Consider the following 26,536-nt stretch of genomic DNA (forward strand, 5'->3'; position numbering starts at 1 on the left):
TTGATGGAACAAAATGTTACCCAAGTCTGAGGATATTTATGCTGAGACTCTCTAATTACACAATTCCTACTGGATTATATAAACAGGTAGTCCCAAGCAAACGGCTGCATGAAGAACCCTCACACACCCTCCACTAAATTATGTAAATGGTATATAAGAACAAATGTCTGCAGAAACATACATGCATATGTACTGTATGTGCTAGAATGCACGTTTCACAACACATTAAGAGTTGATGTCGTATAAAAAATAAACATACATACTCACACACACATTGTGTACAGATGCACAGTTTTTGCAGCCACCACTCCCAGACACGTACAGTGGAGAACAGACATACACACACACTTTGAACACAACGGAGGAAAACCAGACCCCACACACAGTTTTAGCCCATATCCATGAACAGCATCCTGGAGAAGCCAGAGGCAAAGACAACATGTTAAAGAACCGTATAGACCGTCATACCTCTTTGTTATACATGTTGGAACTAAATTGTTATTGTGGCCAATGGTCACTGTTGTGACATTTTATTTATTTCTGATTTCTCTTTACAGATGATTTTGTCAGTACAGTAACACCATGACATTTTAAATATCTTATGTGTTAACGGTTTAATCATTTTAATCAATTGCCATCAGACTAAGCCAGGATCTTGCATCTCAGTAGCTGTAATGGCTAAATGGTCCTAAACTATTAACTACAAATTACAATTTTACGAAAAAAGTATGCATTTGGCAGCTCTTGTTTGGTCAGAAAAGCTATGCCGTGCTTTGGTGGTCAACTGATTCCAAACTGCTGTTGCTGCTCAGAATTATACCTTCCTGATATGTAAATTCACAGCAGTGCACGTCAGCATTCACCACTTCAGAGCCTGAAGAGCAGCTAACATATGCTGCAACTACACTGTACATTGTATTGAATTTGGTGTATTTGGGCTCAGTAGCTGCAGTTTTTGCAGACTAGCCAGCTGATCTTTTCTAAATTTTTGCACAACCTTGTTAAAGCCCTTGATAACAGTCTTCTTGACAAAAGCCTGAGAACACCTCACATTGAATGTGATTAGGGAATCAGACCAGAAGCACGCTAGAAAAATTGCTACCGTCATCAAGTCAACATGTTAATTTGTCCATACTTTTTGTTTGTGATCTAATACCCACACCCAAACTAAGATGTTTGTATTTAGTGCTTATTAGCAAATGTTAGCATGCTAGCATACTAAACTAAGATGGTGAACATCGTAAACATTATACTTGCTAAAAATCTGCATATTAGCAGTGTCATTGTGAGAATAATATTGGCATGCTGGTGTTAGCCTTTAGCTGAAAGCACCACTGTGTCTAAGTTCAACCTCACAGAGCCGCCATCATGGCAGTACACTCTTAGTGTATGTTTTATTTTTTTCCTTTGGAGTATTTTTTCCATTGAAGTGTAGTGTAAGTGGTACATTTCACAGTTGCCGCTTGTGCTGAAGCCGCAGTAGTATAAGGGTTATCTATTTAAAGCAGTCATCAAATCGTTACACTGCTTGCCATTCTGCTGTCAGGGAGCCTCTCTGTCTTTCCGTTATATTTGTGTATGAAGAGAACACAAATAGTCAAGCAGCATGTCGATATGCCAAACCCACTTCTGTCCATTAATTCACTGCTGGTGCTGATCCACTGGGTCCATTAGCACTAATGAACATCACAGCAGCCACCTACACACACACTCACAAGCTTTCATCTGCCCGCAGAATCAGACTATTGAAATGTTTCCTTGAAAACAGTATTCATGTCTAGACAAAGAGCTGTATAGTTTCAAGTAATGCTTATATGAAGTTGTAAATTAATGTTGAAAATGTGTGTATACACATAACTAATGCATTTACACTTTACAACCAGGTTAAATAAAAACAAAACACTTCTTTCTTTGTCTCTCTCCCATTACACAGACTTGTTTGGGTTAATTTGGGTTGTGATGAATTTAAGCACTATAACTACAGTAACGGCAGCAGTCTTGGAAAAAGAGTTGTCATCACACCTAAAGTTATTCAAGCCTTAGGGAACATGGCCCAAACAGAGGTAGTTAAACTGTATTATCTCGTTATGGTTACAACAAGATAATAGTCATTAAAACATTTTACAGGCATTTTGACAATTGTTGGCCAACATGTTTGTATGGGGTGACTGTTACTGTAGGCTCCAGTTTTTGTAGCTTCAGCAATTCAGGGAATGTTTGTAGTTGTTTATACTGTATGTGTTTTTATAGCATTCATGTTTTTCTCTGAACACTTTGACTCACAGACACAAGAATGTGACTCTTTACGACAAAGGTTGACTGGAAAAATTTTCCCCCTAGCTATGTGATCTATTCAGAATTGCTCCGGTCTGTTCAGTCTGTATGTAGAGAGAGATGTTTCCGTTATTGAGTCTTTAGGCATTGATATATAAATGGGGTGGACAAAATAATAGAAACACCTGTCAGTGCATTACAATTTAACAGCACCACAAACTGCAGCTTGTAAAATGATCATACAATTAAATCAACACCACTCCAAAACTGTTTCAACAAAAATTTTACATTATAACCTTCATGACGGTAGGATGTATTGCAGGACTGCTGTATTAGACTGCATTAGTTGTAGCTAGGTGGACCTAATAAACTGGCCAAGGAGTCCATCCATCCATCCATTCATCATCAACCACTTATCCTGCGTACAGGGTCGTGGGGTGGCCAAGGAGTGTATGTGTCAAATGTAACGTCCATACATTATTCACTGAAATGCTGTCAAACAATCTGCCCTCGAGCAAAGCTTGTACAACCAGCTGTTAAATTGTAGAAGACTGTGTTTAAATTACTTGTGAAGTTTATAAACATGAATTGGTGCATTGCTGCAAAAAAGGAATGTATGAACATCTGGTCCCAACATCTGGTCGTTCATATTTGGTTAAGTGCTCTGGAAAAGGTTAGTTACCATAGAATATATACACACACACATTTAGCTGCCATTTTATTAGTTAGCAAAAACCACTGCAGTGTAGTACAAAGAGGGTAACTTAAATATTAGAAACACTGCTCACTATAACACTATACAATTCAACAGCATCACAAACTACAGCTTCCAAAATGACCACACAGCTGCTCCGCAAAAACTTCATTATAACCTTCAGCAAGGTAGGATTTATTGTTTTAGCTTGATGCACCCATAGACTGTGGATGGCCGATGTAGGATGTCTGTGCCTCCTTCCCAGAGCTGTGTGTACGCACATGGGAGGCCATGAGGCTTATTTGTTTGGACCCACTGAAACACTGGGCTGTGCCTCCCTTTTTTCTTTTTTTTTTATCGGAACAATGAGAAGTCTGGGAGGCGTTTATATAATTACCCATTCATGTTCTCTAAGCGTGATTGTACATCTGTAAAGCATCATGGATATGTTTTCTCTGGATTTAATTTCAGACATTTTCAGGACATAATAGACTCACTCATTTTGCAGACTTTTCCTCTTTATGCTTTTTCTGTTCGGTTGCCTGCTTCAGGGATATAGTGAAGTTGTGCTTTTCTGCCACTTGTCTCTTTGTCCCAGCTCTTTTCAGGAATGAGAATTGCATTTTCCAGCTCTTCTAAAGCCTTATTGGTGTTTATTGAATACAGTAATCGATAGTGATTGCTGTATCATAAACCAATAAATTACAGTTTCACATCTGAGGTAATAGCTTGTGAATGGACTCAATCTTTTCTGTGGAGAAACTTAAGCGTGTTTGTGCCAGAGTTAAAAGTGTATCACTCTGCCTGCTTGTCCTAACACCCAGCTGGCAGTGACCGTAGGACTCTGAGGTTTGCGTAAGCAGCCTGGAAGCCATCTCCCCCAGCAGATGGCCATTATTAGTGACAATGAAGAAGAATAACAGGGAGCCCATATCCTTATTGACTGTGTATGAACCACCTATCCCCCCCCCCCCGACGCACACACTGTTCACATCTTCTGCTGGGAATGTATTGTTTTTCCATCACTGTATCCAAGTCTTTTTTTTTTTTTTCAGCTCAAACTCTAAATTGTTTCCTGTAGAGATGTTACAGGATAGGCGGTGCACACATGCAAAAGCACATGTACAACAAACGTGAATTCTCCTAATTCAACACAGATCCCCTTGAGACAGAGTTGAATGGGCTCTTATTCAGTACTGAAGGCTAGTAACAGTACTGATACTGGTACTGATGTGTTGGCCTAAGTTCATTTCACATCAACTGTGGACAACTGCTGCAATCACTGCACTAGGCAATGGTAGTTTGTCAACTGCAGCACAGTTATCCACCGCTTATCAAGTTTCACTTTAAGCAGAAATAAAGGAACGGGTTCTCATTATTATTATTATTATTATTATTAGCACAACTGTAGACCTAGGGGGACATATTAACTGAGTGAGGTTGAACAAACTGTCATGTAAACCTGTCACAGCAAACTACTTTTAGTGCATTAATTACATGTAAAACATTCGTGCTGCAAGGCAACGTAATTTGAACAACTTTCTAATAGAGTTAAATTCAAAGTTCTTTACATGAGACAAAGAAATGCATTAGAATGACATTTAAAACACAAAACGGTGAGAATGAAATAAAATGCATTAAGAGGTTGTTCATCTTAGATTTAATGCCACTAATTTATCAGCCTCAACAGAAGTCTAGCAATCAGCACTTTGGTGTGAGTTTTTAAAGCAACATGAGATGAACTATACAGCTCTGAAGAGGCAAAATCATCGGTAGTCAAATGGAGCGAAATAATGTAATATGTTAGAGAATAGTCCTTGAAAAACACAGACAAGCTGCATTGCCAAAGAGGAAGAGAGGTCACAATTGAACCCACTAACCGGGAAATGATAGACAGATACAGCGGGGATCATAATAACACATACAGTATCAAAGGGACAGGAAACTAACATCTACATCTTCCCTGTCTCGTATCTTGACAGGAATAGTAAAAAGGAGTCTGACCTGGAGGCGGCTCTGCTCAGGCTGAGGGACCTTGAGGCCCTGCTCAACTCTAAAGATGCTTCTCTCAACACTGCCATGGGGGAGAAGCGAACCCTGGAGGCTGAGGTGAAGGACCTCAAGGCCCAGCTGGCCAAGGTAAAAACAGTTTTATTAGAACTGAACTCTTACTTGTTTGTTGTTGACCGGAAGGGCATGGCTCAGAGCAAAAACAAACCTATTCAGAAACCATGGAAAGCTTTTTTTTTAATATACCATTGTGGCGCCTGCATTAGTATCAGAATAATTTTAGCTTAGTCTTGCCCATGACACATCACTCTAAATTGCATATGGAAAATGGTGTGGTGCTATTGCTGTTTACATCTGATTAACCTTGCATTGATTGTAATAGGAGAAAACCTTTAAAAGCATTGGTTGCCACCTGTTAGAAAAGCAGTTAGTAGTTGGAGTGCAAAGCTGCTGAGTGACATTTGAAATGATTGTCTCAGTGTGCTCTCTACCTTGTAAGTGCAGAAATGCCTCAATGGAAGTAGTAATTTTATGTAAACCCTTAAGGCAGTTAATTATGAATGAGGACAAGGTGGTGGGGCAGACAAGGTTGCCTTCTCTGCTGTTTGTTTTATCAATGAATTTTGCCATAGGATTGACGTAGATACGGTTGTGGCCTTGCTCCACCTACTGGCCACCCTGAGAAACTATAGCTTTTCTCTTAAAAGAATAGTTCAAAACTCAAACCATGCTGCACAGATCACACCTTGAGCTGCATTTGAAACCTTAAAGAACATTTCTCTCATCTCATTTCTCTCCTCATCTTCTCTTTCCTCCTCCTCCACCCTCGCAGTTGGAGAGTAACTTAGCTGATGCCAAGAGGCAGTTGCAGGATGAGATGCTGAGGAGAGTGGATGCAGAGAACCGCCTGCAGACCGTGAAGGAGGAACTGGAGTTCCAGAAGAACATCTACAACGAGGTTCCCACTCTTCACCTTAACCCTTCTATATTTATTCATCTGTCCTACTTTTCATCTTTTCCACAGGATATTGATTTGCTTCCAACCATCAGCTTGTATGTTTTGCATTCCTGATGCAGATCTGTGTCACAGACGCACATTTTTCTTTATTTTATTTTAAGTTTATTTTCACAGAAATGATAAGAGTAGGCTACATGTAAATTTAATACTTATAGCCATAATTAAGTCACATGTTTCACATTGTTCTAGTCATAGTTATTTCCTGACCAAATTCTTCCAACAGATGTGTGTTTTCCAAATGTAAACATAATGATTAGGAGTTGCTAAAAGGTCACCAGGGACCACTTCTGAACAAGCAATTACTGCACAGTGACTGACTAATCAATGCAATTAAGTTCATTGAGCATAGCATATTTCTACAGGTGGAGTCTTTTTTTAATAGTTTGTAGTGCCTAAAAGAAAATAAACCAAACATCAAGACAAATTACTCTTTTTCTAGTTTAATAAAGTAATAAAAGAATTGACAAAGTCAATTCAGCTTCTAATGAGCACAAGTCCAAATTAGACTAGTCATGAGGCAAAGGAAAATACAGGAAACTAAAAGTAAGCGCTATTGAGTCTGATAACAACTTGTCTGTCTGTAGGAGCTGCGTGAGTCTAAGCGTCGGTACGAGTCTAACGTCGTGGAGATCGACAGCGGGTGTCAGCGGGAATTTGAGAGCAAGCTGTCGGAGGCCCTGGCTGAAATGAGAGCCCAACACGAGGAACAGGTCCGCCTCTACAAGGAGGAGATTGAGAAGACCTACAACTCTAAGGTATGTCTGGATGCTGCAGGAGGCACACTGCTGACACCTAGAGTCAAGAAGAGACTCTTTCTTTAATTTGGTGCGGTTTCGTTTGGGTTGGTGTGAACACGGGACTCAAACTCGGGTGTGGACCAAACAACTGCTCTCTGGTCTACCTCGAAGAGGTGGTCTCTGACCGCCATCAAGTGAACTCTGGAGCGGTTCATTTCTGGTGTGAACACCATTCGAACCAATCACGTGAAGCTACCATTGTATATGTCATTTAAAATAGTACATATTTATTATTGCTGCACTATTAAATGTCTTATAGCTATTTATATTATTTCGTATTTATCAGAAAACATTTTATTATCAAGTAGTTAATACTTTGCCTTTGTGTTTGGTACATACAATAAACATATTAAGGGTATATAAACAGAAAGGCACTGAATGACATTTCCACCACATGGCTTATGTTTACAATTTCTGGATTGTTTGAGTTTTGCCTTTGTGAATGCAAACCCGACAAATTTAAACAATGTATCATCCTCGCATTGGTTCGATTCAGGAGCCATACCTTTTTAGATGTGAACACGAACTTAATTATAGTTCAGCTTAGTATCTAGTTGTTTTTCATTTGCAAAAATCTTTAATAAGCTACAAATAGTCTCACATCCACACAATTTATTGAACATAAATAACCACTGTCTTGTGGGAATGTGGATAAACAGCAGTTTCTTCCAGTGGAATTTTCTTGTAAATGAAACCTTAGCTAAAGTGTTCTTTGTTTTACCAGACCCCTTTGTATAGTCAATTGTGAGAATTACTGTTTCTAAATTAGTTAATTTATTATTTATTAATTTATTAATAACAAGCTAAGAGTTATTTCTATTGTGGTGTTTGATCTTCAAATAAGTTAAAGATGTAATTCATGATAATGATGATGTCACCTGAAATATAGTAAACAGCATGTATTTCGAACAGCACTTAACCACTGCTGATAGCTGACTGTACCATCTCTCTGTCTGTCAGTTGGAGAATGCCCGTCATTCAGCTGAAAGGAACAGCCACATGGCGGGAGCTGCCCATGAAGAGCTGCAGCAGAGCCGTGTTCGAATAGAGAGCATGTCAAGCCAGCTCGGCCTGCTGCAGAAACAGGTACTCACACTCATACACTGGTTTGTTGATTATCTGTGCGGGTTTTTACTGGCCAAACTGTGCGGAGGACTGATATTGTCATGAATGCTCCAAAACACAGACTATAACTGTTCACCACCAAGCACCAGTGATACATTTTACATTAAGCTTTACCTGATGTGTCAAGCAGTAGTGTACAGACTGCTTAATTGGCCACTAATTGACTGATCTTTGTATGCGTGTTCTCCCTAAATCAGCTGTCGGCAAGTGAGGCCAAGGTGCGTGAACTGGAGGAGTCTCTGTCAAGAGAGCGGGACATGATGCGCCGGCGTCTGGAGGATAAAGAGCGGGAGATGGCTGACATCCGAGCTCGGATGTTGCAGCAACTCGAGGAGTACCAGGAGCTGCTGGACATCAAACTGGCCCTGGACATGGAGATTAATGCTTACAGGAAGCTGCTGGAGGGAGAGGAGGAGAGGTGAGATTGTCGATTGTAAAACAGAGCTAGACCAATGAAAAACATAGCCACCTTGAGGCAAATTGATGGTTTACATGTTGTTACTAGAAGGGACGAATCCCTCACAAGTCAGAATACAAACCGTTATTATTCACTCTGACTTTTCTAATCACACAGATCAGCTGAAATTAGCAAAAAGTGTAGGAAATAACCACTTACAATCACTAAAACCCTACAATATAAAATCGTAATATTACAGTATGCCGTGATATTGTAGATATTGTAACTTTGTTGCAACAGTTAGGGGAAGCTATTAAAGTAGCAGATTATTACCCACAGTTTTGGAATGAGATGTTCACAATCACACACAGGTGTACTGTTCAGGTGTCCACATATTTTTGGACATGGTTCTACTTGTGGATAATACACACACCTTTGTTGTGGGAGACCTGGGTTCATTTCTCACTGCGACACATCCACCAAAGTGTCTCTGAGCAAGAAACTTAACCCCCAGTTGCTCCAGAGGCGTGTGACCTCTGACAATTAGCAATTGTAAGTGGTTTTGGATAAAAGCTAAAATTAATAAATGTAAATGTACTGTATTTTCTCTGAGAAAATCTTGTTTTATGCCACAAATGTCTGCTTAAATGGTGAGGCTCAAGTTATATGTGCTTATTTGCTGTCCGTGCTGCTGTTATATGCAACTCTGTTATGAACTATAACAGGGGCTTTAGACGCTTTTTCTCATATTTTTAAAACCTAAAGATATATTTGTCTTCACCACATTCATAAATATATAAATAATTAGCTTTCTCTCTACCTGCGCAGCATTTGTCAAGCTATTAGCAATTCATTTTCATTTATTTAACCTTTTATAAAACACCACAGTGAGGAACAAAAATATAAACAAATTAACAGGAACAGACAGAGTTGTTTTTAATATCACAGAAAACAAGGTATAGGCTCAATGAAAGCACTCACAGTGAGGCAGATAGTTGTTGTTATAAATAGTGTGAAAGTACAGAGAAGTTTTTTTTTTTTAATGCAGAGACTATTGCAGTAACTGTAAAGTCAGTTCTTCCTAGACCAGTTCTGGTTTGGGGGTTTTGGAGCATCAACCACTCAAAGGAGCAGGTGGTTATAGTAGCTATGGGTAAGGGTCCCAGAGCCATAAGGATGTGATATAAAAATGCACTTTACCAAGAATGTGAGACTATATCTGTATGCTACACTGACTGCCTTGGTCTATATCTATCATCTAAATCACCTCCCTCTTTCCTCAGGCTGCGTCTGTCACCCAGTCCTCAACCCACCAAGGTCACAGTGGCGCGGACCTCTGGCTCAGGCCACAGCCACACCAGCCGCCTGGTCCATTCCGCTGCCACCGCCTCCAGCAGCCGCAACTCCTCCGGCACGGGCAGCACCAAGAAGCGCCGCCTGAACGACAATGACAGTGAGACCTCCAGCATGGTGGGAGGAACTGTGACCAAGACTCGCATTAGTCAGCACGCCTCCGCCAGCGGCCGCATCACAGTGGACGAAGTTGACCTGGAGGGCAAGTTCATCCGTCTCAGCAACAAGGCCGACGAGGTAAGTGACTCTGTCTGTCAGCTGGCTTTTCAGACCATTTTAAACTGGTTTAAGTTTAAGTTTCACGGTACTGAGACTGCACTCAAAAAGGTGATAATGACATGCTGCTAACCTGTGACTTCTTTGAAAGCTACAAAAATGACTCGTTACATAATAATAAGCAACTAACATTTTTTTAATAATTTAATTAACCAATGGATGATCATGGATGGCAGAGAATGTATTCTAAGAAAGATATTATCCAACACGTTTTCGGTCTGAAAGACATTTTTCTGTCCTTCATCTCATTTTCCATTTCTCTCATGCAGGACCAATCTCTGGGCAACTGGCAGGTGAAGAGACAAGTAGGTAGTGCCACCCCCATCATCTACAAGTTTCCCCACAAGTTCACCCTGAAGGCTGGAGGAACTGTCACTGTAAGTTAGAGTTTTCTATATGTGTCTGTCTGTTGGTGTTTCCTTTGTTAATTTGACCATTATGTGCATGTTCATAAAGGCATTCTGAGTATCTGACCACTAGTAATGCCAGGAGCATGTAGGTGACTCATTGCTGCAAATGTCTTCACACTTTTTCACTGATTGACAGGTGGCAGTAATTATGTGCCAAAATACAGGAAAGAAGACTGCCAGCTAGCAAACATGGATATAAATATTTTTTAAAAACGGCTTAATGAAAATGTTTTATATGGAAGCAAATGCACTGAACAGGTCTGAAGGATGCACAATGCTTTTTGATGAGAAACCCAGAATGAAAAAATTATTTTTAGAAAACTCTACAGGGCACCTCTTGAAATCTTTAATCATCTGTTTCTTTTTTTCTGTATGTCAGTAGATTTATAATCTCTTCCACTCTCTGACCTTTGCAGATCTGGGCTGCATCTGGCGGTGGAACCCACAACCCCCCAACTGACCTGGTGTGGAAGAGCCAGAACTCCTGGGGCACCGGCGAGCTCCTGCAGACCATCCTCATCAATGCCAACGGAGAGGTCTGACTTCACCTGTGTTTCTTTGAGCTTGTCTTACATTTCTGTTCCTTTTAACTGCAATAAATTAATCAGTTTGTTGTTACTTTACCCACCATCAGGAAATGGCCATGAGGAAAGTAACACGGACCTTGTTCCATGATGATGAAGATGATGACATGGTACATTCCTCTTCTGTTTAGGCAACTCTTAAATAATCCACCAAATCTGAAAACACTAACACCATGCATCAGGAAAAACACAACTCTCAGCCTGCCGTGACTGCAGTGTCTCCCAGTCGAACAGTAGTAAGTAAGTAATTCACCCTGTGTGTGTGTGTGTGTGTCGCGTCGCCCCCTGCAGGGAGCTCACAGCACGAGCGGTGCAGAGAACGAGTACAACTTGCGGAGCCGCAAGGTGATCTGTGACTCCTGTGGGCAGCCGTCAGAGCGTGGCTCAGGTGTTTGCAGCAGCGGGGGTCTACCTGAAGGCCTCGTGGGACATTCCTTTTTCATGGGCACCAACGAGCCCAGACAGGTACATTACTGTTGTTGTGTTACATGAACAGCAGAAATCAATTCTTGGCCCTTACGCTTCTTTACATCAATGATCTCCCCTCTGTATGTCATGGAGTAAATGTGCAAATGTATGCTGAAGACACCAGACACATCTACACTAATCAACTTACATCAGTAAATACTTAGTTACTTTAGATCCAACCTTAACTTTTAAAGACTATTTAAAAAAAGCAGTGCATTGCAATTTTCTGTTGATTATATTGTATGGTTTATTATTGGATAAAACGTTATCACATTAAAAACTAAGTATAACAGCTGACCAGTTTTCTTATTTTCTCCACATTTAATTCTGCACTGTGACACTTCTTCCTTCAGGGCCGTGCCAAGCCGGAGAACTGCTCCATCATGTAAAACCAAACAGCACCTCACGTGAACCCACCACCACCTGTAGCCCACAAAAAATATTTTCTACTGTTGGGATGTATCTTTATTTTTTTATATGATCTCGTCAGATTTTGTATTCAAATTTATCTGCATGTTAAATTTGCTTTGAGGTTTTGGCAAAGGGCACAGGATTTTCATAATCAACCTTTGAGGTTTTTTTTTTTTATATATATATTCAAGTTATGTTATTGCATGTGTGCCTCGCTAATGCTTGTACTCTATCCTGCTCTTCTTGCGCCCTCTCACACTCACACATTGACACACAGACATAGAGCTCCATTGACCAGTGCTTCGATCCAAGCCGGGGTTTCACATTTAATGGCCAAGCTGTCATCACTCAACACGCACAGCTAGTGAACCCTGACAGGAATAAGTCTCTACAGCCATACAGACATCAGGAGAATGAATCCTGTGGGGTTTGTTAATCATGTTTATCGCCCATCAAATAGATTTATTTAAGATGTTGGTGATGTTGAAATTTATTTTCCTTGTTTCTTTGGAACAGTATTGTGCTAACTTTATATGCTACAGAGAAAAGAAAACTTATTTTTCTAATCTACATTAGAAAAGTCAAGGAAAGCCAAAGTGCTGTAAGCTCAGGGTGTTCAGCAGCTGTTTTCACCTTGGCCTTAGACAAACATGTTATAATACATTTCCTATGTGGATTTAGATGGTTGGACAGCTGTGGACACAGAGAAAGTAATTACTTGAGATGAATGTATATTTTTCTGTAATTCCCAGCTCGACCCCAGAGAAATGTATTATGTTTTTGAACGTGTATATAAATAGGGAATTATTCTTTGCTGGATAAGTTGATTGTACCTGGTTAAATGAATCCCATATGTAGCTCAGATTGATGTACATGTAGATGGGTTGCCTTAATTGTTTTTTTTTGTTTGTTTTTTTAAAAGTAATTCCAAAGAGGTTTTGTCGTGATCAAAGGAAAATGTAGAATTTATTTTCTACGTTGGGAAAATATCTATTGAGTTTTGACTGATAAATTTGGTGCCATATATATATACAGTTTATATTTATAGGATTTCTCAGCTTATTCAACTAAATGAACACTATTCTAATATATAACTAATTGCAGCTATTAACAGAGTGCAACAGATTTATTTGGAAACATTTTAACAAGCTTTTTTAGAGATTATAAATACAAATGTGCCTTTGGAGGACAGAAAAAAACCCATAATCAATCCGTGTTCTTTGAGCACATGCCTCATATTGCAGTCTTGTGACTGTCAGCTGTCCTCTGGTTTGTGTTGAGGTTTTTCCTGGTCATAAGGGCTTATTTTCCCTTTCCTCTAAGCTTACTGGCTTTGCAAATCTCTAGGCATGATTTTGGGATCTGAGTAGGATTGTGGGCTTTTGTATACTTTGGCTTCAAAAAAAAATACTTGATAGCTGTTTTTGATATTTTGTTTTGTTACTTTTTTTTTTATTTGTGCCACATTAGATTCTTCTTTTTTGCCTCAAGTAGATATTTGATTTTGACACTATGATTGCTAAAGTGCCTTAAAGTCCATGACAGTTGTTAGTTAAAAGAAATGGCCAGCTCCAAAGATGTTTAGTATTTGGCCTCTGTGACACATTTATAATAGACACAGACATAGCATTTATGTCATATGTACATTTGAGACAAGCTTACTGTGTGTAATATATGCAACTATTAAATGAATCATCCCTCTCAGAACAGATCACCCAAAGGGTGTGGTCAGAGTTTTTCAGAGGCCTGTTTGAATTTAAACCAGAAAGAACCTTCTTCCTTTTGTTTGTGTTTTCTTAAGAAACATACAGCTGCTCTTTAACTTGTGTATGCAATGGTGGTTCAAGTTAATGAACAACCAAGACACTTATAAAATCAGATTCAAACCACAGATGTAACAAAACCTCTTGAAAGGCCTTTGTGAAATCCTGAACCCTCCCTTTTTTAAGTCTTGTTGGAGGCCTCCTGAATCATTTTAAGGACCTGAGGATTTAAAATGTTACAGAAAGGGATTTGTTTTGAGCATTTAATGCCAAAGTTATAATTTGCTTGAAGTTTTGTCATTTCTATCATAACGATTCTGTTAAAATTATGGAAAAGCCATGCATTCAGTTGATGTAATTTGTTTTCTTTTCTAAAATGAGTAAAATTCTTTTTTTTTTTTTCCAATGACAGACTATTGTGGTTATTTCCTGTATATAGAACATTGTCATTCAAAACCAGTGATGAAAAGTGCATCCATTTTTATTTACATTATATACACACATGTTCCCATAGTTAGGTTAAATATTTGGCCATTCATATAAAAAAAAAAAGAAAAAAAAAGCTGAAGCCCTACCCAGAAACTATAGCATTTAAAAGCACAATGTACATTTTTTTTGTGGTACCCTGGGGTTCTATTATGTAACTGATTTCATCCAAATTTGATACAAAATGAGCGCATATTTCCAAAAATATTTATAGAGGCAAAACCTTGGTTGACAGTTGAAAATTACAAAAAGTTACATTACGAAACAAACATTTTATCACCTTTACTGGTATTTGGCCTTACACATAGTTTTGGTTATTCTGTATATTTGTGGTACTCATAGTATTGAAAATTACCCCAAAATAATACGTTTGCAGTGGTTGGGGCTGAACACAAGTCAGACAGAAAATATCTGGGGGTATGGAGTTGGAAATAAGTGAGCTACCAGACCTCTGTAGTCCTCATCTCTGCTTTATATTGCCAGCTCAAGGTTACATTAGCTCCTACCAACATAACACACAACTCCAGCCTGACTATCTGTGCTGTAGTTGCATTATGAGTAATGTAGGCGCCAAGTTTTATGATTTTGTTTTTAAGTGCCCATTGTGGGTCTGACAATTACAGAGCTGCAATGACCAGTCGGTGGTGTAATCGGTTGCTGTAGGACACTACACTGACATTCATAATGCTGCTTTGATTTGGCTTGTAATTAATTCCCTGTTTGATGATGGTTTATTTTAGTTTGTGCTTATGTTATGCGTATCTTTGGTCCACAGTCAATGCTTTGGTCACACAAACCCCTTAAAGACATGATCATCTTAAAATAGGGATATTCTACATTACAGTGAAGCTAACAATATCTTTCTGTATTTACAAAGGTTTTTTTTTTTCCTGACAGCAGCAATAAGCGAGCCACATTTGTGTAAACCATAGACTGACAAATGCGGCTTAAACAAACAGGGGACACGTGTATCATTGTGTGTCTAAACGCAGCATCTGGAGAAGACAGTGATGTGAATTTAAAAAGAAAAGCTGTTCATCGTGGCCTTCAAGTGGTAAACAAATATTTGGTACTTTTGTGAAACAACCTGACTTCTCCAGATTCCAGAAACCCGAATATCACCAATAGAGAAACAATGTTTTAATAACGTGTCTTAAACGCTGGCAGGATTTTTTTTTTTGCACTACTTCATTCGCTGTAGAAAATATACCTCATGTATAAGAGCACATGTTTTCAAAAAAAGGTCCCATGAACTTTGTCTCTTTCCCTTTTTTTAAGGTTGACAAGGCTTTTTGAAGAGCAAATCAAAAGGAAGTCCAGCTGTGATCTGTTCATCCAAAGCTGCCTGTTAAAAAAGTTTGGATTCTGAAGTGATATAGTAAAATAAAACAAAAAACAATGTAAACATTAGTCACTTTTGATGATGAAGACAGAAGAAAATTTGAATTCTGATGAAAAGGGGCCTTTTAAACATGCACACCAGCTGATCAGTAGCAAACAAAATATGTGGAAAACTTCAATTGCAGTATGTCAAGATGAGTTCAAACACATAAGAATTCCCAAGTTGCTGCTTTTAACCATGAAGTCTTCTGGGTTATTTTTCCCATGGGAGGCAAATGCAGCTGAAGCCCCGCTGGCGTCGCCACAATCCAGCCTTCCTCACCGCAGCCTGCTGGCTCCCCAGTCTGGATGACAAGTCTGTCATGGTGAAGCAAGTACCACTTTAGGCCACAGAGGGGCAGTGTTGAGAGTTGAAAGGGGAGCATCCACTGTAAACAACAGTTAGTTGGTGGGACAGGCGCCTCGCTGCTGCTCTGTGGGTGGTCTACAGCTCTGATTGTCAGAGAAGAGTGTAAAGTTTGCTCTTTGCCCGAAATCATCCCCAAAGTAAGGAGGAGGGAAACTTCCTCTGCTGTTGTGACTGTCACTGAGGAGTTCTCCTGGGAGAGGGGGGTCGGCGGACTGGTGGCAGGTCGTAGTGTCCCGGGATGTGGCTGTTCACTGGGAGGTCGTAGTGGCTCTGGGGGTCTTCGTGTGGAGCATGACCGAGGGAACTCTGACGCTCTGCGGGGTGGAGATGAACAGACACTAAGAACGAGAGGTGCCCTTTTCATACTTCTAAAGGCAAATATCCCAACTCTTATTTCACTACATGAAATACACTAAAAATGCCTCGTTTCCTGATCATCTTTTGGATGTTTTGGTTTTAGTCCATTTAATTTTCACTTGAACAGGGTGACAAAAGAAAAAACAGTTGACTCAAGACTCAACAGTCTTGAGTCAGACTAAGGGTAATGTTTTGTGGTATTTTTCTGCTATGTTTTATCACAATGTTAAAAGTCTTAGAAACAGATAAAAAGGACCCCAGCTCACTGAACAAATTACAAACTGAACACATTATGTTCACAAGAACCAACTTTTTAACTTCAATTTCACTGACTTTAAGTTCATTAAATTAAGTTTGTCTCGTGGAGCTCACTTTGCATATACAAGTTCAAATAGGCAAAGATGACATCGTTAATATCACTGGGTTAATAATTACCCAAAATGTGTACTCTTTAAATTACACAGGCAAAGCTGACTTAATGTGTATGTTTTTCTATCATTAACCACAGTCTTCGGCTTCCAATAGAGCGAGTGTAAATAACAGTTATTGATGGAGCGGATTGCCATTTTCTCTCACTTGGCATCCTCACCCAAATTGTTGCAGACAACCAGGATGATGATATTCTACTTCCCTAAAGGGAGAAGGACTGATATCAAGCCAATATTTCCATAAATCTAAGGATTTGACTCTCATTTATTAGTCTGACTTCATGTTGATGTATCACTGGTGTTTACACTGTAATAAAACGCAGGACTAATAAAAGATCAGCCACCCTTTTCCTCTCTCCTGCTCTTCCTCTTCCCTTCAGTATCTTTTCTTCACTTCCATGTAAACAGTTGTTCATCTATCAGGCTCTGCCATAAGGAAGCCCATCCTTCCCATGTGTCAGAGCTCAAATCCTGTTGTAATGTTTGAATGATCGCGAGTTTTTCATTTTGAAGACCAAGTCTCAGCTTTCTCAGATGGATCGACACGTGTGCATAGTCTGATTTTGATTAACAGTGGAAGGATGATGCATTTTTGCATGTTCAGCTGTTCACAAGAATTACACTGATTGACCTGACAGGGTTTAGAGCTGAAACAGCCTATTAATTGATTAGTCTATCGACAGAAAAAGTGTCAAGAATATCATCATGCAGATAAATCAATAATAAATGTTAGTGTAAGCCCTGCATGGGTGCAATGATTTAAGTTGCTATTTTGAAACTTGTTATTTTGATGAAACTCAACAATACATGTTTATCAGGGCATCAGCATGTTTAAATATCCTTCTTTCTTGGGTCTTTATTGAGGTAAAAAAAAAAAAAAAAGCCCATGTGCTTGTACCTTCCGTCATGTGATTGGCTCAGTGTTATGCATTGTGACCCTGACTCTGTCTAACAACCTGATCTTTTCTTCAAAAACTGATGATGTGAAGTTGATTTTATTTAGTCACACTGGTTGAAAAATAAAATGTCTAAAAAATGAACAGTAAAAACATGAATATCAACGCAGGTTTCTGATGCGCTGCAGCCCACGTCCCCACATTATAATAACGTTTTTGCTAAAGGAGGTCTGAAATGTTGCTCACCTCTGCGTAAGGTGGCTGTGTTGAATGGTGGCGGGCTGATCTCAGTGTATGCTCGCTCTCTGGGCACGGCTGACTTCATCTCCATGTAGCTGCTCTCTGGGGGGCAGAAAGGCAGGCCGGGCAGGTCTTTGATGGTAGCATAAGGATTCTCGCTGTTCAGAGAGCTGCTGCTCACCGCCACAGTGTCCTTCAGCTCTGTCACCACACCGGAAGCAAAGAGAGAGAAGTTATAACACATGTGAACATGTGCATGTGGTCGCAGCAAAGGTTAAAGTGCAACTCTAGTTTGGGTTTTAAGTTTAAAACATTTTTTTAAAGTTTTTTATGACTTGCGATTTCCAGAGACTGACAGAGGAAAGACCTTTTTCATTTTATGGGTTGAGATGGTTTAAAGAAAACCTAATGACAGTTTATTTTCAAGACCTGTGAATAATCTAAATAATTTTTATGAAACCCATATTTTGGACAGATGGTCGGTAGGTAGGTTTTATTGTCACAATACAACAAGTTTAAGAGTCAAATTGAGTTTTGTAACTCCCTTCTGCTACATAGCAGACAATAAACATTAATAAAGATTCAATTATGAAAAATGGTAACAGAAATAAACTATACTCAGTGGAGCAGTGCTGAGGATGAACTAGAGGTTAAGAGTCTGATGGCTTGAGGGGGAAAGCTGCTCTGCTGTCTGGTGGTGCGGCAGCAGAAACTTGTATATCTCTTCCCAGAAGGCAGCAGGGTGAACAGGCTGTGGCTGGGTGGGTACTGTCCTTTAGTATCCTTTGGGCTCTGACACCTCACCTCACCCATATCACTGATGCTCGAGAGATGAGTACCTCCTGGCCTGGGCCGTGCACATCCCATGCCGGTTTGTGATGTTTCCAGTCAGAATGCTTTCTGTTGCTCCTTTGTAAAAGCTGACAAGAACTTGGCACGGGAATTTGGCCTTCCTAAGCTTCCTCAAGAAATACAGGTGTTTTGAGCTTTCTTCCCCAGTGTGGAGATGTGAGATGACCATGTCAGGTTCTCTGTGATGCTGATTCCCAGGAACCTGAAACTGTTCACCTGATCCACCTCAGCTCCACTGATGTAGACAGGAGTGTGCAACTTTATCTCCTTCTTCCTAAAATCAACGAGCAGCTCCTTGGTTTTGCTGACATTGAGTAGTGATACTTGCAGTCATTTATTCTACAGCCATGCTATCAACTCTGTGAGGCACGGGAGCATATCTACTGTATGTTCTCATGGTTCTATGCTCTCAGCGTCCTTGTTTCCCTTGCTCAATATCCTCTTAGTATGACACATTAAAGAGACAGCTGAAAGAGTTTTATGTTCTCAGCAATGTTTTTCCCTAGTTCAAATGTTCAGTGTATGGATTAGCATGTTGAAATCACCCACCTACAGATTACTTACTGTTATACTCCTTGAAACACACTCTTGGAGGCACGACAGTTGTCTTCACTTTAGACATTGATATATCCACAGTGGCTGAACAGATTTTTACCATTCTAAAATGTCCATCTCTTCTGCAGTTTAAATTGTGAAGATAACTCTTAGTAATCTCTTACAATGTTGATTTATATCAAGAGACACATATGCTCATCTCTTGAGGCACATATATAATGTTCCCCACATTAACATTAACACCAAACACAAACTACAGCTGAGTCTGATGGGAATGTCATTAGTTTTGCAGGTCATACACCAAAAAAAAAAGGTTTACCCTGATGATGGTGCTAGATGAAAAGCCAGAAGATGACCAAAGTTATTACAATTCAATGTGTGCATCAAATTGAATGGCAATCCAATTGGTAAAAGATTTCTGGTGGGGTGGTGACAAAGGGTGAGAAACTACCTTTGTTGTAATATTTTCCAAGGCTGGCACTGTAGCTGTAGCTCCGGTCGATTCCAAAAGCTCCTGTAAACAATAAAAGACAAATCTGGCATCTTCATTTTCTTCATGGCAAACTAATCAAAAGCAGATAAGCCGCTTAGGAAATCTGCTAAATCAATACCAGGTGAGTAAAAGCTGGCAATGCAGCTATCACTTTTTATGAACTCCTTATTGTTTTTATAGTCTCATATTAAATGTGCATTATTGACTAAAAAAAAAAAAACTGTCCAAAGGAAATGTGATGGTCAATAAACTTTGGTGTAGAATTTATAAAAAGAGAACCTTTTCAGCTGTTGTCTGCGTGTCTAAGCCCTGAATTTCTCAACATTTACACTCTTTACAGGTTTTTGTACACCAAAGCCACTGATAGCTGGTATTTTCTGCTGGTATTTAATGTCTTTAAGAATGACTATTTTATTGTTAAATGCATTAGACAAATTCTTCCACTGACACCAAGAATAAGGAATTACTTTTAGGTGTGTTAGCAGAAGGTTAAATTAACAGTAAATTGCAGGTTTAACAGATTATTTTTATGTAACTGTGGTCAGAAGGTCAGGAAACCAACTACTCATTTTTATTGGCTTGTAAATGTTATTTCCACTCATTTCATTTTACTCTACGTGTCTCCTCTAAATGGAGAAACTGTTGAGTGATCCTGGATGTGAAAGTCACCCAGACGGACCTGAGTCTTTGCGGGGCTCGTGGTGTTTCCAGTCTGCAGGTAGTGTGGCGTTGCTCTCAACCCCAAACAAGCCCCGCCGCTCCCTCTCCATGTTTTTCACACTGCAGAACAGCTGGTTATTGGTGTTCTGTATGACAGACAGAATAATAAACCAAATCAGAAATCATCAGTGCAAAGAAAATGTACCAAGTTAAAATATGCTTTTGACATGGAGTAAGGGCAATTATATGTATCACTAATGAGCTGTGACTTAATGGGTCAACATTTAATGATTTATGATTTCATGGCCCTGAAAACATGGCCAGCCCTTGATGACTGGATAAATGACATATTTGCCCCAGTACTGCACTACAGTTGCTGTATGGCCTGAAAGCTGCCTAAAGTATCAGATCACTGAGGTGATGTAACAGAGCTGACATTCACCTTGATAGTGCGGTCATGGTTGTTGGGGAGGTGTGGCAGTGGAGGCCTGTTTTGGCTCAGTGTGTGGTAGCTCGGGTTGGAGTAGTAGTGGTGGTAACTGTGAGGAACATCTGTAGGCCAAAACAAACACATGGAATCACATCTGTTGCAGTTAAATTACCTCAAGGTCAATAAAATGAATCTCTGTGGAACACTAATTACAAAAACATGACAGTGAGACACAAACAAAACCACATTATGACCAAGAACAACCATAAAAACATCAGAATATACTGCTATGATGATTTATTTTGAAAAAGCTAAACATCTCCCAAAGAAAACTAAATGTTACTTAACATTCACTGCTTTGCACTGAATTTGATTTCTATCTTTTGCAAGCATATCAGTCGGCATGTTACCATTTGGGGCGTGTTGGTGTCTTTGTTTGATTGACAGCAGCTCGCAGGCTCAGCCCCAGCATGGGAACAAGAGACAAAGTAAACAAACTTGGCTGCAGCTTATGAGTCATGGACAGAGAGTGTGTTTTTTATCAGTGGTATTTAAGTAAAAGGACCATACTGGCAACTAATCAGACCAAAGTGGCATTTGCAGGCAAGTTTATGTGTTGTTTAATGTTCTACAGCAGACCAGCTAATTAGTTGCAAAGTGACATCAGCAGTGCACTTTTTCCTGATGATTGTTTGTGTGGGCGCATGTGGACAAGACATGTGTTCATGTATGTAAGTTAGATAAGAGGGAAGGCTAGCATGGGCTGTTGTTTAAAGTTTGTGGCTCTTGCATTGTGTAGCAGGCAGCTGTCTAGTTGTGGCAGTCAGTGTGATACCAGGTTAGTGCTTTCTGCGAGTATTTGTTTTGCTGTATGGAAACAAGTTATCCATCTACATAGACCTAATGGTATTGAATTTACTTTGGAGTTGTGTTAGAACAGGTACAGAATATACAAATACAATACAATCCATTGACCTGCTGTGTGTCTTTTTTCTAACATCAAACAAATTCATATGTACTTACACTGATATTAATATGCTGTGTACTGTACCTGGAATGGCGTATTCAGAGTTGACTGTGCTTCTGGTGGAGAAGGATACGCTCGGCGTGTTGTTCTGCTTTTCCTTCTGCCTGCGGCGGTAGAGCAGCAGCAGAGTAAGCAGCAAGACCACCAGGATGACGAGCACGACGATGCCGCCAATGGCTCCCCACGACTCCCTCTCACCAGGAGGAAGAGGAACCATAACACTCCCTGACTGCTTAGACAAATCTGTCAAACAAGAGATGGAATCAGAAGTCAAGTACAACAACTAAAGCAGCTTTCATTAACTTTCAACTTCTGAGATGGAACAAGGACAGCCCATGGAAGCCACATCATTTACAAATGGAATATCAAGGCAGTGACATGAAGATTTTGTCCTCTACTTTTCAAAAAAAAGGCTGACTTCAATCACACCAGGTTAAAGAGGTGATATTATACCCATTTTCAGGTTCAAAATCCTATTTAGGGGTTGTGCCAGAACAGGTTTACATGGTTTAATATTCAAAAAACACCATATTTTTTTCCCCATACTGCACATTGCTGCAGCTCCTCTTGAAGGCTTCGTTTTAGCTATGGAGTGATACATCTGGTCTCTAAATGATCTTTGTTGGGAGTTGCACCTGCGCAGTTCCCAAGGGGGTGCCACAGTTGAAACAGTGAAGCCGACCAAAGCCTGCACGGACGGTTCCATGTAGGCCGAAATATTACGTCAAAACCCTGTGACATCAAGTCGCACACGAGAGATAACTGTAACTGTATTGCTTACATTATAAACTTTCAGTGAATCTGTTATTTTTTCAGTCATCTTTATTGCAAAAACAATTATACAAATCATCGACCTGTCCAGGGATTGGCTCCAGCCCCCCGCGACCCTGTACGCAGGATAAGCGGTTGACGAAGGATGGATGGATGATACAAATCATAAGTGACTTACCAAAATATACACAACAATATACAAACATATAAGATATAGACAGAATACAATACAGTTTTGCCAGGGGAAGCCTATAGGTCATTACAAAGAGAGAGAGGACCATATGTTGACAATTTTAACTGCCTTTTTGTTGTTGGAGCCAGAGATCAGATTAATATAATGTACAACTTCACGAAGAATGAATGTGAAATTTTGCCAAAACAATTAATAAATTTATAATGAAGTAAATCTTTTCTTTACTTTGACTTCTATAAAAGTAAAATACAACATTCTTCCACAATAAGGAAAAGTCTTTATAAATATGGTCAATGATGAATCTGCTGAGGTTTTGCAAAAATGTTCTGGTGTGTGCGCAATACCAAAAGAGGTGCAAAACAGTTTCTGGGTGGTCTTCACAAAAAGAACAGTTTGTATTGATGTCTCTAACCATGTAATGATTAGCAGGGTAATATCTGTGAATTATTCTGAACGACACTTCAAGTACTTTCAAGTATCTGTGAGGAATCATCCAAACCTTTTTCCAATGTTCAGTTAATCTAAAACAACTATTTGGCCATCAGTGACGCTGTGTTGGTGTTTGGCAGGTGAGCCTCGTAGGTGGGCGGATTAAACAGTGACGATCCGAGTCAGTCAAACACACTGAGCCATGAAATATTTTGTTGCCGCAGCTATGCAGCTACTAGAATTACGGTGTTTCTGCCGTTGCTTTACGTCATTAAACCACGGTTATGCTGTGCAGTAGACACTAGTGCCAACAGGAAGTAGCCCTGTAGTAGTATTTTATTGGTCCAAAACTGGCTTCATTGCTCTCCATTCAAATCAGCGGGGTGGCTTCGTCCAGTAATATACTGTCTATAGCAGTTCCTAGTTCACGACTACTAGCCAATCAGAAGCAGAGAAGGGCGGGTCAGCGAAAAGACTGTAGCAGCTTCGATTCAGCTGTAGGCAACATGTTGCCGACAAGCTTGGCAACATGGATCAACTGGAGCAAGAGTTTCAGAGTGGTGAGTTATTAATCTGTAACAAAAGTATTTTTCATCCATAAAGTTATAACTGAGCTCTGTCTCTACATCACAGTAACAACTTTATGTCCATTGACTGTCTGGAGGGTAGCTAGTGTTTGGAAGGGAGAGGAGGTGTGTGCTGCAGCTCAGTGTTTTTCCGCCGGTGTTTTTGAGGGCGTGTTCGAGTAGATGCTTGGCAAATGTTATATGAGGCGCATTTAGCAAAGCGAAAAGGCTGGACTACAAACGAGCTGTTTTCAGGCAGTTCAGAGCAGAGTTTTCTGTGGGAGATGGGAACTCCCTTTGAGCTGGACTTTGGGCCTTTTCACTTTGCAAACCTATTACATGCACAAAAAAGATATATAACAATAAAGGAGAAGGAAAGAGCCAAAAAGCACAATACCACCTCTTTACTAGAAAGAGGCAGATTGCTGTGTGCAGTGAAAGGCAGTGCTCCTATATTCATGGGAAAACCTGTTTTGTATCTTTACCTAGTTTACAGTCATCTCCTCCACTTTCACACACACAGTCTCCAGTGAACCGGTCACAGATGAGGTTGGTCGGACAGGAGCAGGTCTGAGTACAGAACGGGCCAAAGCGTCCTGGACTACAGGCTGGAAAACACAAGGTACATTTCAAAACCATACAAGTATTTAACTACAGCGCAAAGATAATAAATGCTCTACATGTGTGGTCATATTTCACCAGCTTTGGGATAAATAGTGAAAGTGGGTGTGTGACCGACCACCGTCACTACGGTTGAGTATGCGCTGTGACTGCCATACCAACGAGCCTGGCTCTTTGGCGTTGCTGTCAAGTTGCAAGTTTGGTACCCTATAGACCTGGATTTGAACCCCTGCTCTTGCCTTTCCTTCACAGGGTGCAATGCACTAGAGGACCCTCTTGGATGTTTGTTGTGAGCAATCAGGGACACTTTACTCCAGAAAAGTTGCTATATGATGTGTGTATATATATATATATATAGGTTTTTTTTCCCTACTCACGGATGGAGCAGTCAGTAGCAGTCCAGCCAGTCAAGCATTCACAGTGACCATCCCTGTGGTCGCATGTGGAGTTGTTGGCACAGTTAACACACACTTCAGAACACTGTTTGCCATAAAAGCCAGCTGGGCAAACTGTAAAACACACAATATATAAAATTACCAGCAGTAGCTTATACTGAGATTGAAGATTTCTATGCCATTTGCTCATATGTTAAATGAGTTTTAGATGATGTGCACATAGGTGTATGATTATTGATTGTTATTATTGTTAATGCCAACCTTGATCACAGTTGGTTCCAGTGTGTCCAGGTAGGCAATCACACTCTCCTGTCACATGGTTGCAGCGGTACGACTGGCCACAGGATGGGCATGACATGATGCACTGGTCACCATACATACCAGCTCTGCATTCTGGGAGCGTTAAAGAGTGAGCCGAGTCAGTTACACAGTAAAACCAGTACACTGAGCTGATCTGGTTTTTGCTCCGTGTCAGCTGACTAACAACAACACTCACTGTTCTGACAGGTAACTCCCCAGTAGCCGGGGCGACACACACATTCTCCTGTTTCCCTCACGCACGTGTCACTGTTGGGGCAACGCGTGAAACAGGTTTGGTTACAGTGGCGCCCCCACAGGCCCTCTGGACATGGCTCGTTACAGCGAGAACCTTAAGAAATAAAATGGAGAATGGATGAATGAAGCAGTGTAGGCCCACTCTCAGTGTGTTAAAAGAAGTATTGATATCATTTACTTAAGTAAAATTAGAAATACCACAGTGGAGATATAATCTACTGCCCCATATTCCATCCAAGTGAAAGTCTTGCATTCATAAATGTAAGCAAATATAATCAGTAAAATTAAAGTAGTCAACGTAAAGTATATATAATAAGTATAAATAATCTGTAAGTGTCCTGAAATAACTAGTGGTGTTGCATATTTTAGTCAATTAACCAAACATTGTGTATACTTTACACAGACTGATTTGTTATAACAATCCATTTCTAGAGCATTTTCCAAAGCAACAGGGAGCGTTTTCATAACAGCCCTTGCTTGCAGCTGTAACTAAGTACTGTACAAGTACAGTTTTGAGGTACTTACACTTTACTTGAGTATTTCCATTTTATGCAACTTTATACTTTGACATTTGAGAGGGAAATATTGTACTTTTTACTTTGTTGTTTTACTTTGTACTTCACACTACATTAACAGTTTTAGTTAATAGTTCATTTACAGGTTTGGTTTTAACACATAAAATGCAGGCATGTGATTGGCAAAGGGCAAAAAAGCAGGAAATATATAGAGACACCCCCGACAAACTGATTAAACTGGCAGCAGCAGGACCCATATCAACAACTTATTTGGTGGATGTGTTGCAGTGGAATCAAAGACAAGTGTCTAATCCACTGCGCCATCGCAACCTCTCAACAGCTAAATGTGCAACATGAAATAATTGAGTCTATAACTAAATAATATAACTACTAACTTTCAAATTAGTTCAGTAAAGGTTAATAGGTTATTTTTAATGAATAAGAGACAGCAGCAAAGGTTGTCGCCTGTTAAAACCTGGTGGCCTAACTGTTAAAGAAACACTTATATTATTCAGGAAACTCTGATCAAACAGTCAGATCAGTCTCTGTCTGTTGATAAACTGTAGGAAAAAGTTTGACATTTCAACTCTGGCAGCGGACGGGCGTGTGCCTGAGACGAGAACGACCGCGACAGTTTCACAGGATCGCGGCAGTTATACAGAAGCCGTTGCCATGGTTACCTTGCCTGAGCGCAGAGCGACCCCGCGGATACAAGCAGTCTGATACGGTCTTATATA

At 40.0% G+C, this 26,536-nt stretch overlaps 2 protein-coding genes across 7 annotated transcripts in view; one reads left to right on the plus strand and one right to left on the minus strand.

Annotated features, from left to right (window-relative positions):
• The window catches only part of LOC123967785 (lamin-A-like), a 33,035-nt gene extending 19,049 nt beyond the window's left edge, over positions 1 to 13,986 (plus strand). For all 6 annotated transcript variants that reach the window (XM_046044021.1, XM_046044022.1, XM_046044025.1 and 3 more), the window contains 11 exons: positions 4,951 to 5,107; positions 5,811 to 5,936; positions 6,581 to 6,751; positions 7,754 to 7,879; positions 8,116 to 8,336; positions 9,599 to 9,905; positions 10,214 to 10,321; positions 10,771 to 10,890; positions 10,989 to 11,048; positions 11,230 to 11,403; positions 11,760 to 13,986. In XM_046044021.1, the coding sequence (XP_045899977.1) occupies positions 4,951 to 5,107; positions 5,811 to 5,936; positions 6,581 to 6,751; positions 7,754 to 7,879; positions 8,116 to 8,336; positions 9,599 to 9,905; positions 10,214 to 10,321; positions 10,771 to 10,890; positions 10,989 to 11,048; positions 11,230 to 11,403; positions 11,760 to 11,795 (1,606 nt within the window). In that variant the 3' untranslated portion in view covers positions 11,796 to 13,986. The remainder of the gene's footprint in view (positions 1 to 4,950; positions 5,108 to 5,810; positions 5,937 to 6,580; positions 6,752 to 7,753; positions 7,880 to 8,115; positions 8,337 to 9,598; positions 9,906 to 10,213; positions 10,322 to 10,770; positions 10,891 to 10,988; positions 11,049 to 11,229; positions 11,404 to 11,759) is intronic.
• A 347-nt stretch (positions 13,987 to 14,333) lies between these two features.
• Positions 14,334 to 25,386, minus strand: LOC123967789 (multiple epidermal growth factor-like domains protein 10). Its single transcript, XM_046044031.1, has 10 exons — positions 25,226 to 25,386; positions 24,991 to 25,122; positions 24,712 to 24,843; positions 24,199 to 24,321; positions 21,779 to 21,997; positions 20,740 to 20,849; positions 20,317 to 20,443; positions 19,596 to 19,658; positions 17,744 to 17,938; positions 14,334 to 16,130 (listed from the first exon to the last, which is right to left on the minus strand). The coding sequence occupies exons 2-10, from the start codon at positions 25,106 to 25,108 to the stop codon at positions 15,991 to 15,993; spliced, it is 1,227 nt and encodes a 408-aa protein (XP_045899987.1). The 5' UTR covers positions 25,109 to 25,122; positions 25,226 to 25,386; the 3' UTR covers positions 14,334 to 15,990.
• Between the last annotated feature and the right edge of the window lie 1,150 nt (positions 25,387 to 26,536).

The sequence above is a fragment of the Micropterus dolomieu genome, linkage group LG03, assembly GCF_021292245.1.
Source record: "Micropterus dolomieu isolate WLL.071019.BEF.003 ecotype Adirondacks linkage group LG03, ASM2129224v1, whole genome shotgun sequence".
Taxonomy (NCBI): Eukaryota; Metazoa; Chordata; class Actinopteri; order Centrarchiformes; family Centrarchidae; genus Micropterus; species Micropterus dolomieu.